This window comes from Danio rerio, chromosome 4 (genome assembly GCF_052040795.2).
Source record: "Danio rerio strain M-AB ecotype USA chromosome 4, GRCz13ab, whole genome shotgun sequence".
Lineage (NCBI taxonomy): Eukaryota > Metazoa > Chordata > Actinopteri > Cypriniformes > Danionidae > Danio > Danio rerio.
Window position 1 is genome coordinate 52994541 of NC_141024.2, and position 13956 is coordinate 53008496.

The following is a 13956-nucleotide window of genomic DNA, read 5'->3' on the forward strand; positions in this document are numbered from 1 at the left end:
TTGAACATTTCTATTTACAGGAGCTCAGAAGATGTGTCTGGACACCATTGGGCTTTCTGCTGCACTGTATTCAGTTCTGCATTCTGAGTCAATAAACCCTGGGATTGCCTGCTGCTCCTCCAATTAGTAATGTGACAACACACATATGCAAATAAGATCCTTAAACAGGGGCCAATCATCTGTTAATCAATACTCTGGATTATTTATTAACTACAGGTATAGTATGAGCAGTGTGAAATATAATTACTGATAAACCATAACTCCTGTTATCTGGGGTTTAGTATCAACCAGGGTTAACATGTTCAAGCATGAAAGCTCTAATATAAAACTGTCTGACTGTAGTCATTGTTGAGTGGAGAATCATTTACCTCAGTGTCTCCAGTTTACAGTGTTGACTCTTCAGACCATCAGAGAGAAGCTTCACTCCTGAATCCTGCAGGTCATTGTTACTCAGGTCCAGCTCTCTCAGCACACAGTTTGAGGATTGTAGAGCTGAAGACAAACTCTCACAGCACTGAACAGTGAGATTACAGCCCTGTAACCTTTGTAGAGGACATACACAATATGTATGTGTTGATCTGCTGTGTTTGATAGTCTGAAGCACACCTGACTGTAGTGACTGGTTTAACTTAGTGACTTGGTTTTAGCTTAGAATAGTATGTATGTCTATGAATCTAAAGTAAATGGCTTCTTCAGATGTCTGAATAGACCAAGAATTATATATGTATATATATATATATATATATATATATATATATATATATATATATATATATATATATATATATATATATATATATATATTTTTTTTTTTTATTATTATTTTTTTTTTTTCATCAAAAGAAGATCATGCATAGAGGTCCACAGGTGACAGACCATAAAACACATGAACAAAACTAAATAAATTTCCAGAGTTCTGTTTGGCATGCTGTCCAAGCTCAAGAGGCAAGAGGGGAGTCAGAGTACAGGTAGATCTTGAGATTTAAGAACACCCAGGTAATCTAGGGTGTTCCTAGAAAGGTGGGCTTCTGCTACACCTGCATCATCATGAAGGGTTTTACCAGCTGTTTATCCTATCCACAGGATCTGCCCTGGTTTACTGTACAGTAATCCCTGTCTTGGCCTTGTCCTCCTCCCTGTCCGCCTGCCTGTCAGTTTCCCACTCACCATCTGTCCTGTACCCTGTCATGGTTTCATTAACCTGCCTCTCACCCATCACCATTGTTCACTGTAACACCTCCAGCTTGCTGAACTCACTCTTGTCTTGTGTTTTCCTCTGAGAATTATCTGGGGCCTCATGTACGAAGACTTGCGTGGAAATCATACTAAAACATTGCGTACGCACAAAGCTGTAAATGTGTGTACGCAGAAAAAATTTAGATGTATGAAACACTGCGTACGCCGAATCCCACGCATATTCTTTTGTACATCAGAATGAACGTGAAACTGAGCGCAACATGAACGAGCACAAAACCCCTCCCTGCCTCTTCCCCCGTATGAATATGCTAATGAGTCTACTTTGGCAAAACTAAACGAAAAAGCAATGGCAAAAGCAAGAAAAGGAAAAACTTTGAACAGAATGTAAATTGGAGGTGCTGCTTTCGGAGGTAGACCGGAGACAAACGGTGTTATTTGCAAGTTTGTCCTTCGGAATAAACAACAAAAGAAAAAAATAGAGTGGGAGAGTTTAGCAACACAGTTGGGTCTGAGCATCGCACTGTGGATTTTTAAAAAAGAAATAGTGTGGTTTATAGCTGTAAAATGTTAAGATTTTCTTAACAGTCTCAGTGGCGCAGCTCGTAAAACGCATCTCATCATATTTTTACACGTTCGAGCATGAACTCGGTTCGAATCCAGCGGCTGATGAACTTACTCTTTATTTTCCCCGCTACATATTTAGATTTTGCCTATGTACTCTTTATCATGAGAAAGACAAGTAGGAATCATTAATAAGTCTGTGCATCAAATTTAATTTGCACATTTATTGAATGGAAATGTTTCCGATTCACTTATGCCAGTTCATCCTCAGATGGTGCCTTTATAGCAATGCGTGTGCAGTAGATTGCTCCGATTACATTGGGAAAACCGGCGACCGCTGCAAATTGCGCTTTAATGTTTGGATGGTCAACTGTATGGTATGGAAACCTTATATACCTGGTAGATGAACCAGTCTCATACAGCTGAGAAGACACTTTGTGGAGTGCAATTTAACACAACTGCCTCTAGGAGTGGCTAATGGAAATAAAACAGACACGCACCAAAAATGTGCGTACGCCAGCCATAAAGCTGGCATGGAGCTGCGCACATCCCCACGTTCAGTTCATCGTTAGTAAATCCAAACGTGAGCGATTCTGAGCGTGAAATCTGGCGTACGCAGCGTTGATACATAAGGCCCCTGGAATCTTCTCCTAGAAGGGAGCTATGTCGTAGTCCTGGTTGTCCTTGTGTTCTCTGTGTGACACCCTAGTTTTCCATGTAACCCTTTTTAGTTGGCCCATGAGAGAAGATAACAACAGATGCTGAGCAGACCTGAATTTCTTAAATCCATCTACTACACTATTTTAGAGAAGCAGGAGACACATTAAGACAACTGTACTCTTTAGATATGCTTTTACCTCTTCAATAACATCAGCTACTGCTCATAGTTAATGTAGTTTAATAGTTTATTTGCTGTTTTAAAGCAATATTTCACCTGTTTACTCAGCATCAAGGTGCCAAACCTGTATGATCTTATGCATTCTGAACACAACAGGAGATTTTTTAAGACAGAAGAAAACCATTAGGCATTGACCTCTATAGTAGAAGAAACAACTATGTAAGTCAATGGCTACAGGTTTCCAGCATTCTTCAAAATATCTTCCTTTATTTTCAACAGGAGAAAGAAACTTTTAGAATTTTTTTCACTGCCAATACATTAATCTTAAAAACACTAAAATATTGAATAATAAACAATTATTAACAGTATTTTAATGTGCTGACAATATCAATATTGTGCATGTTCACTGACATGATATTGTATTATTTAATATCAGCAAATGTCTATTTCTTAGATGATAGAGGGACTTACAGAGCTCTTTTGGAGGATTTGATGACTGCTGATAGTCTGATGAGACACTCGTCTGATCTCTGGAATTTCTGAAGCTCAAACTCCTCCAGCTCCTCCTCTGAGGTCAACAACACAAAGACCAGAGCAGACCACTGGGCAGGTGAAAGGCAAGCAGATGACAGACTTCCACTACTGAGGTGAGACTGAATCTCTTTCAGCAGAGTTTGGTCGTTCAGTTCATTCAGACAGTAGAACAGATTGATGGATCTCTCTGGGGACAGATTCCCTTCAAGTTTCTGCTTGATGTAGGCAATTATTTCCTCTTTGCTCTGGTCTCTGTCATCCTGCTGTGTCAACAGGCCTCGTAAGAGTTGTCGATTGGACTGGAGTGACAGACCGAGAAGGAAGCGAAGGTAAAGGTCCAGATGTCCATTCTTACTTTCCAGAGCCTTGTCCACTGCAGTCTTTAGGAAATCGGTCACGCCTTTATTTTTGCTTATCTGTAAAAACAATCCATGCTTCTTGTCGCTGTCTAGATTGAGATGTTGATAAAGGGCTGCAATGAACTCCTGAATGCTCAAGTGAAGAAAGCAGTACATGGTACCAAGAAGGATTCCTGTCTCCTCCTTAAAGATCTGGGTACACATGCCTGAGTACACCGATGCCTTATAGACGTCAATGCCACAGTCTTTCAGATCGCTCTCATAGAAGATCACATTGTTTCTTTCCAGCTGCTGGAATGCCAGTTTCCCCAGTGAAAGGATGAGGTTTGGATCCCAGGAGACATCTGCTGTGTTTTCTCCATCATACTTTCTTCTGCTCTGCTGGATCTGAAAGCGGAGAAAGTGTGTGTACATCTGTGTCAGAGTCTTGGGAGATTCCTGCAGTGTTTCAGCATGAGCCCTGTGTTTCAGTTTCAGTATGTTCTGGAGAACAGTGGCTGAAATCCAGCAGAAGACTGGGATGTGGCACATAATAAAGAGACTCTTTGACTGTTTAATGTGATCAATGATTTCTCTGGCCTGATTCTGATCTGTGAGTCTCTTTCTGAAGTACTCCTCCTTTTGGGCATCATTGAATCCCCGTATTTCTGTCAGCCGGTCGATACAGTCAGCAGGAATCTTACTGGCAGCTGCTGGTCTGCTGGTGATCCAGATGAGAGCAGAAGGAAGCAGATTTCCCTTGATGAGGTTCGTCAGGAGAACATCCAGAGAGACTGCTGAAGATACATCACGACACGTCTCATTACCAGCAAAGTTCAGAGGAAGACGACACTCATCCAATCCATCAAGGATGAACAGGACTTTGAATCGTGTGCTTCTTGTAAGGTTCAGTCCTTCAGTCTCTGGGAAAAACTGAGTTATGAGGTCTTTTAAACTTTGTCTTTCTTTCTCCTTTAAGTTCATCTCTCTGAATGGAAGGGGAAATATGAAGCTGATGTCTTGATTTTCTTTCCCTTCAGCCCAATCCAGAACAAACTTTTGCACAGAGACTGATTTCCCGATGCCAGCAACTCCTTTTGTCAGGACAGTTCTGATCTGCTCGTGTTGTTCAGCTGCTTCAAACAAATGTTTGCATTTAACCTGTATCTCTAGTGACTGATGACGTCTGGAAGCAGCTTCAATCTGTCTGATCTCATGTTCAGTGTTGACCTGTTCATTCGCACCCTGAGTGATATAGAGATCTGTGTAGATGTTATTCAGAAGTGTGGAGTCTCCTTGCTGAGCAATTCCTTCAAACACACTTTGATATTTCTTCTTCAGGCTACATTTAAGCTGATTAATGAAGAACAGCTCATCTAAACACAGGAGCAAAGATACAGAGAGATTTAGTCTTGACTTTTCCAGCTATATTAGTAAGTGTCAGACTGACAGATGCCCATGAGTCTCTTACCCTGGAGAGTATCAGCAGCTTGATCTTGCTTCATCTCTCTCAGGAAGAAGAGTGTGAGATCAAGAGCTGCTTCTGTGATTCTGCTTCTGTTCTCATTAAACTCCTTCACAAACTCTTGTCTGTTTTTGTGTTGTAAGATTTTCCTAAAGATTTTTAGTTGATTCTTCAGAAATCTGATCATTTTGCTCTCAAGATTCTTTGATTGAAGAAAAGAGATAAACAATGTTTAAATAAAACATTCATTAATATACAGTTGTACGTCCACAAACTACTCAATAAAGACAAAAAAGACATTATAACATGAGTCTGTTGAACGCTTAACTCTGATTGGCTGATAAACTTTCTAAGTTGTGTTATTTTCAGATAAACACACAACTAAAGCAGATTTGGCAGGTTTTGAGCACAACACATTTACATATCACTACACTGAATGATTCCAGTTAATTCACAGTCAAAAATCACATTAAAACACAACAGAAAGCTTTGGATTTGTAAGAAACTAGTTTCACACACAGGAGAAGTCTGAGGACAAAAACCTGACAAATGTCTGGAACACAACATGGTGGCTTTACCTGTGGGAACGTTCGAGGTTACAGAAGTAACCCTTCGTTCCCCGAGGAGGGGAACGGAAGTGCTATAGGTGTATTTGATCTAGAAAATCCACGTATGGTAGGATTCGGTTCAGAAGCCGCTTGTCTGAAAGAGTATTAAACAGGCCAATGAATTGGCAACGTAAGCTTGCGAAGGTGTGCTTTATTGCCAATTATCCCAGCATATAAGCACACCTGTAGCAAGCAAATGTTATCCTTTTAAGCTGAAGAGACTTTTACCAGCTAAGGGACAGTCATTATGCCGATTATTCCCTCCTCGGGGAACGAAAGGTTACTTCTGTAACCTCGAACGTTCCCCTTCGGTTGGGGAACTCTAGTGCAATAGGTGGATTTGATCTAGAAAATCCACGTATGGGAGAACTATGGAAAACGCCATAATGACTGCACCTTACCAACGCCCTCGATGAGAGGGCAGTCAAGCAAGCGTGACGTACCCAAATCATGGAAGGCGCCGTCCCCACTTCAAAGGAAGTTTTACGGAATAGTTATATTTTTTTGGGAGTCGCTAGCGTCTAGATAATTCTAGAAAATACAACAGTACGTCGGGAAGCGTGCAATCCCGGTAGGGAGGACGCTGCGGAGACCATCCACACCCAATGGGGGAGACAAAATGGAAATACATATGGACTAACCCTAAGAGGGGTAGTACGCATAAGAAGGTGGTTAGCGGATAGGGAAGGCACGGGTCCACACAAGAGGGGGGACTGAATCGTGGCGGAAAAGGCATATGGGATCACCAGTTTGGATCGCACATAGCCGGCACCTATACCCAAAACGCGGGCTGACCAGCGGGCAGACCTACAACGTAGTGGGCCAGCAAGTGACTCCTCTGCTGAGTCAGTGCTGGGGGCCACGGAGGAATCTGCAGGGCTCACCTGACGGTGAACTTTACTGACAGACAGGGAGGTGCACATTTCTCCGTGTTAGGGAAAAAAGGCACCGCAAGTGTGTTACAAAACCCCACCGAGTTGTTTCCTCAATCACCAAGGGTTACCTAGTACCCTTGAAGAAACCGGCTCCACTCTCAGATTGTAAAACCTTGCAAATGTGTTGGGTGTCGCACAGCCCGCAGCTCTACAGATGTCTGTTAAAGAGGCACCGCGTGCACACGCCCAAGAGGATGCAACGCTTGGGCACATAACCCGGGCGGGGTCTCAGGATAATGTGAGAAAAATCCGGCCCGAATTCCAGGCACGAGTCACTGACTGAAAATGCCTCCAGGTCCATGACCCTCTTAATGGAAGCCAACGCGACCAGCAGAGCTGTCTTCAGGGACAGAAATCTTAAGGATACTGACTCGAGTGGCTCAAAGGGATCTGTGCGCAAGCTCGTGAGAACGAGGGCGAGATCCCAAGAGGGCATGAGAGGGGGGCGAGTTGGATTAATTCGCTTAGCGCCTCTGAAGAACCGGATGATGAGGTTGTGCTTTCCCACGGTGCCGCCAGCTACCGCGTCATGATAAGCGGAGATGGCAGCCATGTAAACCTTGAGAGTGGAGGGCGACAGCCTGCTCTCCAGCATCTCTTGAAGGAAAGAAATCACAACACTGATCTGGCAGGTTCGGGGGTCTTCTCTGCGAGAGACACACCATTCAGTGAATAGACTCCACTTCAGGGCGTAGGCGCGCCTCGTGGAGGGGGCTCTAGCCTGAGTGATGGTATCAACCACCGCAGACAGTAGGCTACCTAAGTCTTCCTCGAGTCTAAGGACCACACGTGGAGGTTCCAGAGATTGGGGCGAGGGTGCCAGATGGTGCCCTGTCCCTGAGAGAGTAGGTCCTCTCTCAAAGGGACCCGCCAGGGGAGGGCCGTTGCGAGGAGGGAGAGCTCTGATATCCAGGTCCGGTTGGGCCAGGGGGGCGCAACTAGCAGAACCTGCTCCTCGTCCTCCCTGACCTTGCACAATAGCTGCGCAAGCAGGCTAACTGGGGGAAACTTGCGTGTGCCCCGAGGCCAGCTGTGGGCCAGTGCATCTGTGCCGAGAGAGCCCTCGGTCAGGGAAAAAAACAACTGGCAATGAGCATTCTCCGGAGAAGCAAACAGATCGATCTGGGCCTCCCCAAATCGCGCCCATATCAGCTGGACAGACTCGGGGTGGAGTCTCCGTTCTCCAAAGTGTATTTGCTGCCGTGAGAGCGCATCGGCTGCATGGTTGAGCATACCTGGGATGTGAAAGACCCGCAGCGATTTTTGCTGCGGATGACTCCAGAGGAGCAGGCGGCGGACGAGCTGAGACATGCGGCGAGAGCGCGTATCCCCCGTGCGGTTGACATACGCTGCCGCCGGCATACTGTCCGTCCTGACCAGCACGTGTTGCAGCTCCAACACCGGAAAAAAGCAGTGGAGAGCGAGGAACACTGCCAACAGCTCTAGGCGATTGATATGCCAATGCAGCTGGGCACCTTTCCATAGGCCCGCAGCTGCATGCCCGCGACACACGGCTCCCCAGCCCATGTTGGAAGCATCTGTTGAGACAACAACATGACTGGACGCCTGTCCCAGAGGCACATCGGCCTGCAGGAACGAGGGGTCGTTCCAAGGGCTTAGGCGCGGCGACACAGCGCAGTAACAGAGACTCGGTGTGTGCTCGCATGCCATGTGCGTCTTGGGACTCTATCTAGAAGTCAGTGCTGAAGTGGTCTCATATGGAGCAATCCGACCGGCGTGACAGCCGCAGCAGATGCCATATGCCCCAGTAGCATCTGAAAGTATTTCAGTGGGACCACTATTTTGCTGTCGAGCTCCCTCAGACAGTTTAGCAACAGGCGAGCGCGCTCTCCGGAGAGGAGCGTTACCATGGTGACCGAGTCCAGCTCCATCTCGAGAAAAGAGATCCTCTGCACTGGGGCGAGTTTGCTCTTTTCTCTGTTGACCTGCAACCCCACCAGGCGAAGGTGCCAGAGCACCTTGTCTCTGTGCATAATCAATTGCTCCCGCAAGTGGGCTAAAATCAGCCAGTCGTCGAGATAATTGAGTATGCGGATGCCCGCAAGCCGAAGGGGTGCTAAGGCACCCTCCGAGAGTTTGGTGAAGACCCGCAGAGATAGAGAGAGCCCGAAGGGGAGGACCTTGTATTGCCACGCTCGACCTTCGAACGCAAACCGCAGACACTGGCGGTGGTGTGGAAGAATGGAGACATGAAAATACGCATCCTTTAGGTCTATGGCTGCAAACCAATCCTGAGGACGAACGCATCGGAGAATGCACTTCTGCGTACGCATTCTGAACGGCAGCTTGTAAAGACAGCGGTTCAAAACCTGCAGATCTAGGATTGGCCGTGACCCACCGCTCTTTTTGGGTATGATGAAGTACGGGCTGTAAAGCCCGCTCTCCATCTCGGCTGGAGGGACCGGCTCGATTGCACCCTTCGCCAAGAGGGCAGCAATCTCCTCTCGCAAGATAGGGACGGACAGGGGGTTGACCCTGGTGAAATACACGCCCGTGAACTTGGAGGGCCGTTTCGCGAACTGAACCGCATAGCCGAGTCTGATTGTGCGTATGAGTCACCGCGAGGGGCTGGCCCACGCTAACCAGGCAGGCAGAGCCCTCTCTAATGGCGTAATCGCTACAACCGCTGATGTACCAGTGGTGGGGCAGCGCAGAGCAGGTGTGCTGATCCGGGAAGCGTGAGGGTCCCGCGGAAGAGCTGGAGGAGAGCGATTCGCTCTGGCTCCGCACCCTGATTCCGGAGAGGGTGCTCGAGGACTGGGGGAAAGGAGACCGTCCCCCCAGCGCCCGTGAGCCACTGGCAGAGCATGTAGACCCTGCAAGTGGTGCGTCCCAGACTGGCAGGGTTCGAGCTGTCACATCCGGGGAAGGGGAAAAGTGCTCTTTCAATGAAATTTTGGTGGCACTGAAAAGTACCGTTGGAATATGGGCCCCGCCCTCCAGCGGGGAAAGAGCAAGTTTCCTCCTCTCCGGCTGGCTACCGGCTTCTGACGTGCTGGACGCACCCGCTTCGCCGGAGGCGGGGCAGCACTCGTTGGCGGGCACCCTCGGCGAGGAGTAGCGGAGGTGGATGGCTTGGTAGGCGAGAAAAGAATCAAGAAAGCGAACTTTGTCGACATCGCGCATATCAGCCAGGTTTAGCCAGAGGTGGCGTTCCTGGACCACAAGTGTGGACATCGTCTTCCCCAGCGCACATTTAGTAGACTTAGTAGTCCGGAGAACATAATCGATCACGGTGCGCAGCTCGCAAGCCTGGGTTAGACCCACCCTCGTGCAGCTAGGCCAGTGCCTGCGCTTGGTAGCGCTGGTAGGTGGCCATCGCATGCAAGGCGAAAGCAGCCTGGCCCGCAGCCTTGTAAACTCTAGCTCCGAGGGAGGCAGATAACCTACAGGCTTTGGACGGGAGACAGGGCGGACCCTCCGATGCCGCGGAGGACATCTGGTCTCTGGTGTCTGCGAGCGTGAGAGCTACCATCTGGTTAAATCGACCACTCCCAGCACCCGAAGCTTGGATGGAGGAGCGGGAGGTCCGCGAGCCCTTAGGCGGCAGATTATCTCCCGCTGAGACCCTCAGAACTGTCCGAGCGCCCGCTGCAGAGCAGGAGGCGACTGGGGTGGCTTGCTCTCTTACGATAGTTAGCCGCGATCTCAACTGCGCAACGGCATCGCAATGACATGAACTTCCCCCGAGCACCACATTAACATGCTGGACCCCCAAACATGTAATACAGTGATCTGCCCATCATCCGGAGCCAGGAAACCCCTCCAACCAGAAACGCACAGTCTAAGCGCCATCCTGAAAAGGACGTGCTGCACGACTGTGTTGCTCTTTTAGGAAAGTTTGCAACTATACGCACCGCTCTGGAGGACTGGACCCAAAGAAACGCCAGGCAAGGGAGAAACCCAGCTCAACCGTCTGCCGCTGCGTAGACTTGCTCTGGACTGGGAAACACTCGTTCACTCAAAGTCGCTGTAGCAGCAAGATGAACCCTCATGAACTCGATCAGAAAAGTCTCTGAAGCGAAAAGGATGGCGTTTGCTCGCTCCAGGTGTGCTTATATGCTGGGATAATTGGCAATGAAGCACACCTGCGCAAGCTTACGCTGCCAATTCATTGGCCCGTTCAATACTCTTTCAGACAAGCGGCTTCTGAACTGAATCCTCCCATACGTGGATTTTCTAGATCAAATCCACCTATAGTACTGGAGTTCCCCAACCGAAGGGGAACATCAGCATCCCAGCATACAGATTTCAATTATTACATTTAGATTTAAAAGAAGTCTAACAGGTGTTTACCAACAGCCCAAACCTAAACTAGTCATCAGATATGCAGCAGTGTGAAGTCTGTCTAATCTGTGTATTTGATGACTAGTCTAGTTTTGGACTATAGTTAGATGTTTATTCGATTTTTAGGTTTATCATTTTACGTGCATTACAGGTGTGAAAACAATTTTTGAATAATTCAGTGAACTGCAGTCAATTATTCCTCACTTGACAAATACTTTTTAATTCCTAAAACTTTTAATTACATGAAAAATGACAGTTACAAATGAAAGGTGTTGCAGAAGCAGGATCTTTTTCAGTGACCATTTTGTGTGTTATATTTACAATTTAAATATGAATCAAAATGAGTTTTTCCTACCTGGAAGATCCACTGGAGATTGTCTGTGAAACTCTTGTGTCTCCTGTGAGTCTCGTCTCCTGAATCTGATAACTCATATTCAACACTGTTAACAGATAAAACAACTGTAATTATACAATTTGAGGCAAACAGATACAGATATATCTTACAAACACTGAAATTAATGAATATTCTGTATAGTGCTGCTCATAATAAGGAGACAGTCGAGATCGTGGATGGTGTGGTCCAATCGGATCACTACGGTGTCATGTATTACATTTTTTCCAATGCTTCATTTAGATATATTTACAAAACAGTTAGGTTATAAACATCTTCAAAACACAAATCATAGAAATAATATTTGAAAAGGCATGACATTGAGTAAAAGATGACATGAGCAATCTTTTTTTTAATACTGACACTGAATAAGAAACTAAATCTGCCACTAGGTGTCTGTAAATGAGTCACCAAAGTCATTGAGTCATTGGATTCATTTACACAACTGATTCGTTCAGGATTGGCTCTCTTTACTGAACTGTTGGTTCACAATACTATGCCTGAAACAATCCATGTGTGAGCAATAATGTAGAATACTAAATACCTTCGGGCAGATGATGGTGTTTTCTCTCTGAGGTTTGGTGGAGGACGATCCATTGACCTGTTACTCTTGAGAGACACAGAGCCAGACACACATGATCCTGATCTTACACTGAACACACAAACACACCAGAGGAATAAACTGCAGACAAACTTCAGTCTCCTTTAAAAGTGTATTAAAACTGACAAAAGAGAAAATTATTGGGAAAAAAACACATTTCACCCGGCACCAAACTAGCACGAAGTAACTCTTAGCTCAAGGTCTGGCTGATCAGGTTTGTTAAACAGATTAGACTTACAGTGCGTACGGAAAGTATTCAGACCCACACTGTGTTCTGTTGCAACCATTTGCTAAAATCATTTAAGTTCATTGTTTCCTCATTAATGTCCACACAGCAGCCCATACTGACAGAACAACACTAAACTGTTGATGCTTTTGCAGATTTATTAAAACAGAAAAGCTGAAATATCACATGGTTCAGAGCCTTCTCACTGAACTCAGGTGCTGTTCATTTCTTCTGATTCTCCTTGAGATGGTTCTTCCCCTTCAGTTGAGTCCAGTTGTGTTTGATTACACTGATTGGACTTGATTAAAGCCACACATCCGTCTATATAAGGGCTTACAGCTCAAAATGCATCTCAGAGCCAATGAGAATCATGAGGTCAAAGGAACTGCCTGAACAGCTCAGAGACTGAATTGTGGCAAGGCACAGATCTGGCTAAGGTTACAGAAACATTCCTGCTGCACTAAAGGTTTCTCAGAGCACAGTGACCTCCATAATCCTTGAATGGAAGATGTTTGGGATGATCAGAACATTTTCTTGAACTGGCTAAACTGAGCTGTTGGGGAGAAAATCCTTGGTGAGAGAGGTGAAGTAGAATCCAAAGATCACTGTGGCTGAGCTCCAGAGATGCAGTTGGAAGATGGGAGAAAGTTGTAGAAAGTCAACTATCACTGCAGCCCTCCACCAGTCAGGGCTTTATGGCCCAACAGAAGTCTCTCCTCAGTGGAGTTTCCTAAAAAAACACCTGAAGGACTTCACAATGGTGAGAAATAAGATTCTCTGGTCTGATGAGACAAAGATAGAACATTTTGGCCTTAATTCTAATCGGTATGTGTGGAGAACACCAGACACCAGATCACATGTCCAATACAGTGCCAACAGTGGAGCATGGTTGTGGCAGTGCTTCAGGACATCAGACTGGGGCAAATCTTAAACTTCCAACAACACAATGACCCTAAGCACACAGCTAAAAGAAAACAAAGCAGTGGCTTCACAACAACTGTGACTGTTCCTGAATGGTCTAAGCCCTGACTTAAACCCAATTGAGCATTTCTGGAGACAGCTAAAATGGCTGTCCACCAACATTTACCATCCAACCTGACAGCAGAGGATCTGCAAGGAGGAATGGCAGAGGATCCCCAAATCCAGGCGTACATGTGGTAAAGAGCGCATGCCCTTCCAGCTGCAACCCATCACTGGGAAACACCCATACACTCACACTCATAACATGTGATATTTCATATAACAAAAAAGTAAACGATTCTGTGTTTTTCTTTCAATATGGGTTGTCGTGTTTTCATTACTGAGGAAAAATAACTTAAATGACAAACTGGATTAAGCAACATTTGTGAATAAAACAGAGTCTTCATCCAAAGAGTCAGAGAGAAGAAAATTGTCACTTTCTCCTGACCTGGCACTACATATCAGCCAGAGAAATGCAGTTTTGTGAAGCCACTGTAGGCCTTTTTTCTTCTATATTAAATGAGTTGTGCCTCAGAAGAGGAAACACAATGGACACTCTGCGGCTTTGTCCATAAATGTCATCCCATCATCACATGATCTGTTATAACTTAATCACATGACTTTATTGATGCACAAGCTGGAAATTATTGTAAAATCATAGTCTATGTATATAATCCGAAATGTCCATCATGTTTTATTCATTCATTCATTTTCTTTTTATCTTATTTCATTTATTAATCTGGGGTCGCCACAGAGGAAAGAACCACCAACTTATTCAGCATATGTTTTACGCAGCGAATGCCATTCCAGCTGCAACCCATCACTGGGAAACATCCAAACACACATATTCACACTCATACCACATGTATTGGTACTGTGAGGGAAACCGCATTTCAGATAATGCAAGTACATAATTTAGCAAATATATAACACGTTATACCTGTTTCATTGTATTTATGCTATTGTTTATGATCCATTTTTAGGCATCTGTTTT

At 45.5% G+C, this 13956-nt stretch overlaps 3 protein-coding genes across 12 annotated transcripts in view; 1 reads left to right on the forward strand and 2 right to left on the reverse strand.

Moving 5' to 3' along the window:
- Positions 1-13956, reverse strand: part of LOC137491225 (uncharacterized) — a 481743-nt gene that overhangs the window by 405052 nt on the left and 62735 nt on the right. The gene's annotated exons all lie outside the window — the stretch shown is intronic.
- Positions 1-13956, forward strand: part of LOC137490924 (uncharacterized) — a 671652-nt gene that overhangs the window by 152671 nt on the left and 505025 nt on the right. The gene's annotated exons all lie outside the window — the stretch shown is intronic.
- si:dkey-151g22.1 overlaps positions 1-13956 on the reverse strand; it is a 472026-nt gene that overhangs the window by 20171 nt on the left and 437899 nt on the right. For 5 of the 10 annotated variants that reach the window (XM_087247207.2, XM_088649841.1, NM_001442399.1 and 2 more), the window contains 5 exons: positions 11720-11827; positions 11140-11224; positions 4940-5135; positions 3068-4844; positions 369-542 (listed from right to left, as the gene is read on the reverse strand). In XM_087247207.2, the coding sequence (XP_087103333.1) occupies positions 369-542; positions 3068-4844; positions 4940-5135; positions 11140-11224; positions 11720-11827 (2340 nt within the window). Of the gene's footprint in view, positions 1-368; positions 543-3067; positions 4845-4939; positions 5136-11139; positions 11225-11540; positions 11572-11719; positions 11828-12208; positions 12213-13956 lie in introns of all 10 variants that reach the window. The other 5 variants (XM_088649842.1, XM_088649839.1, XM_088649840.1 and 2 more) reach the window with 4 other exon arrangements.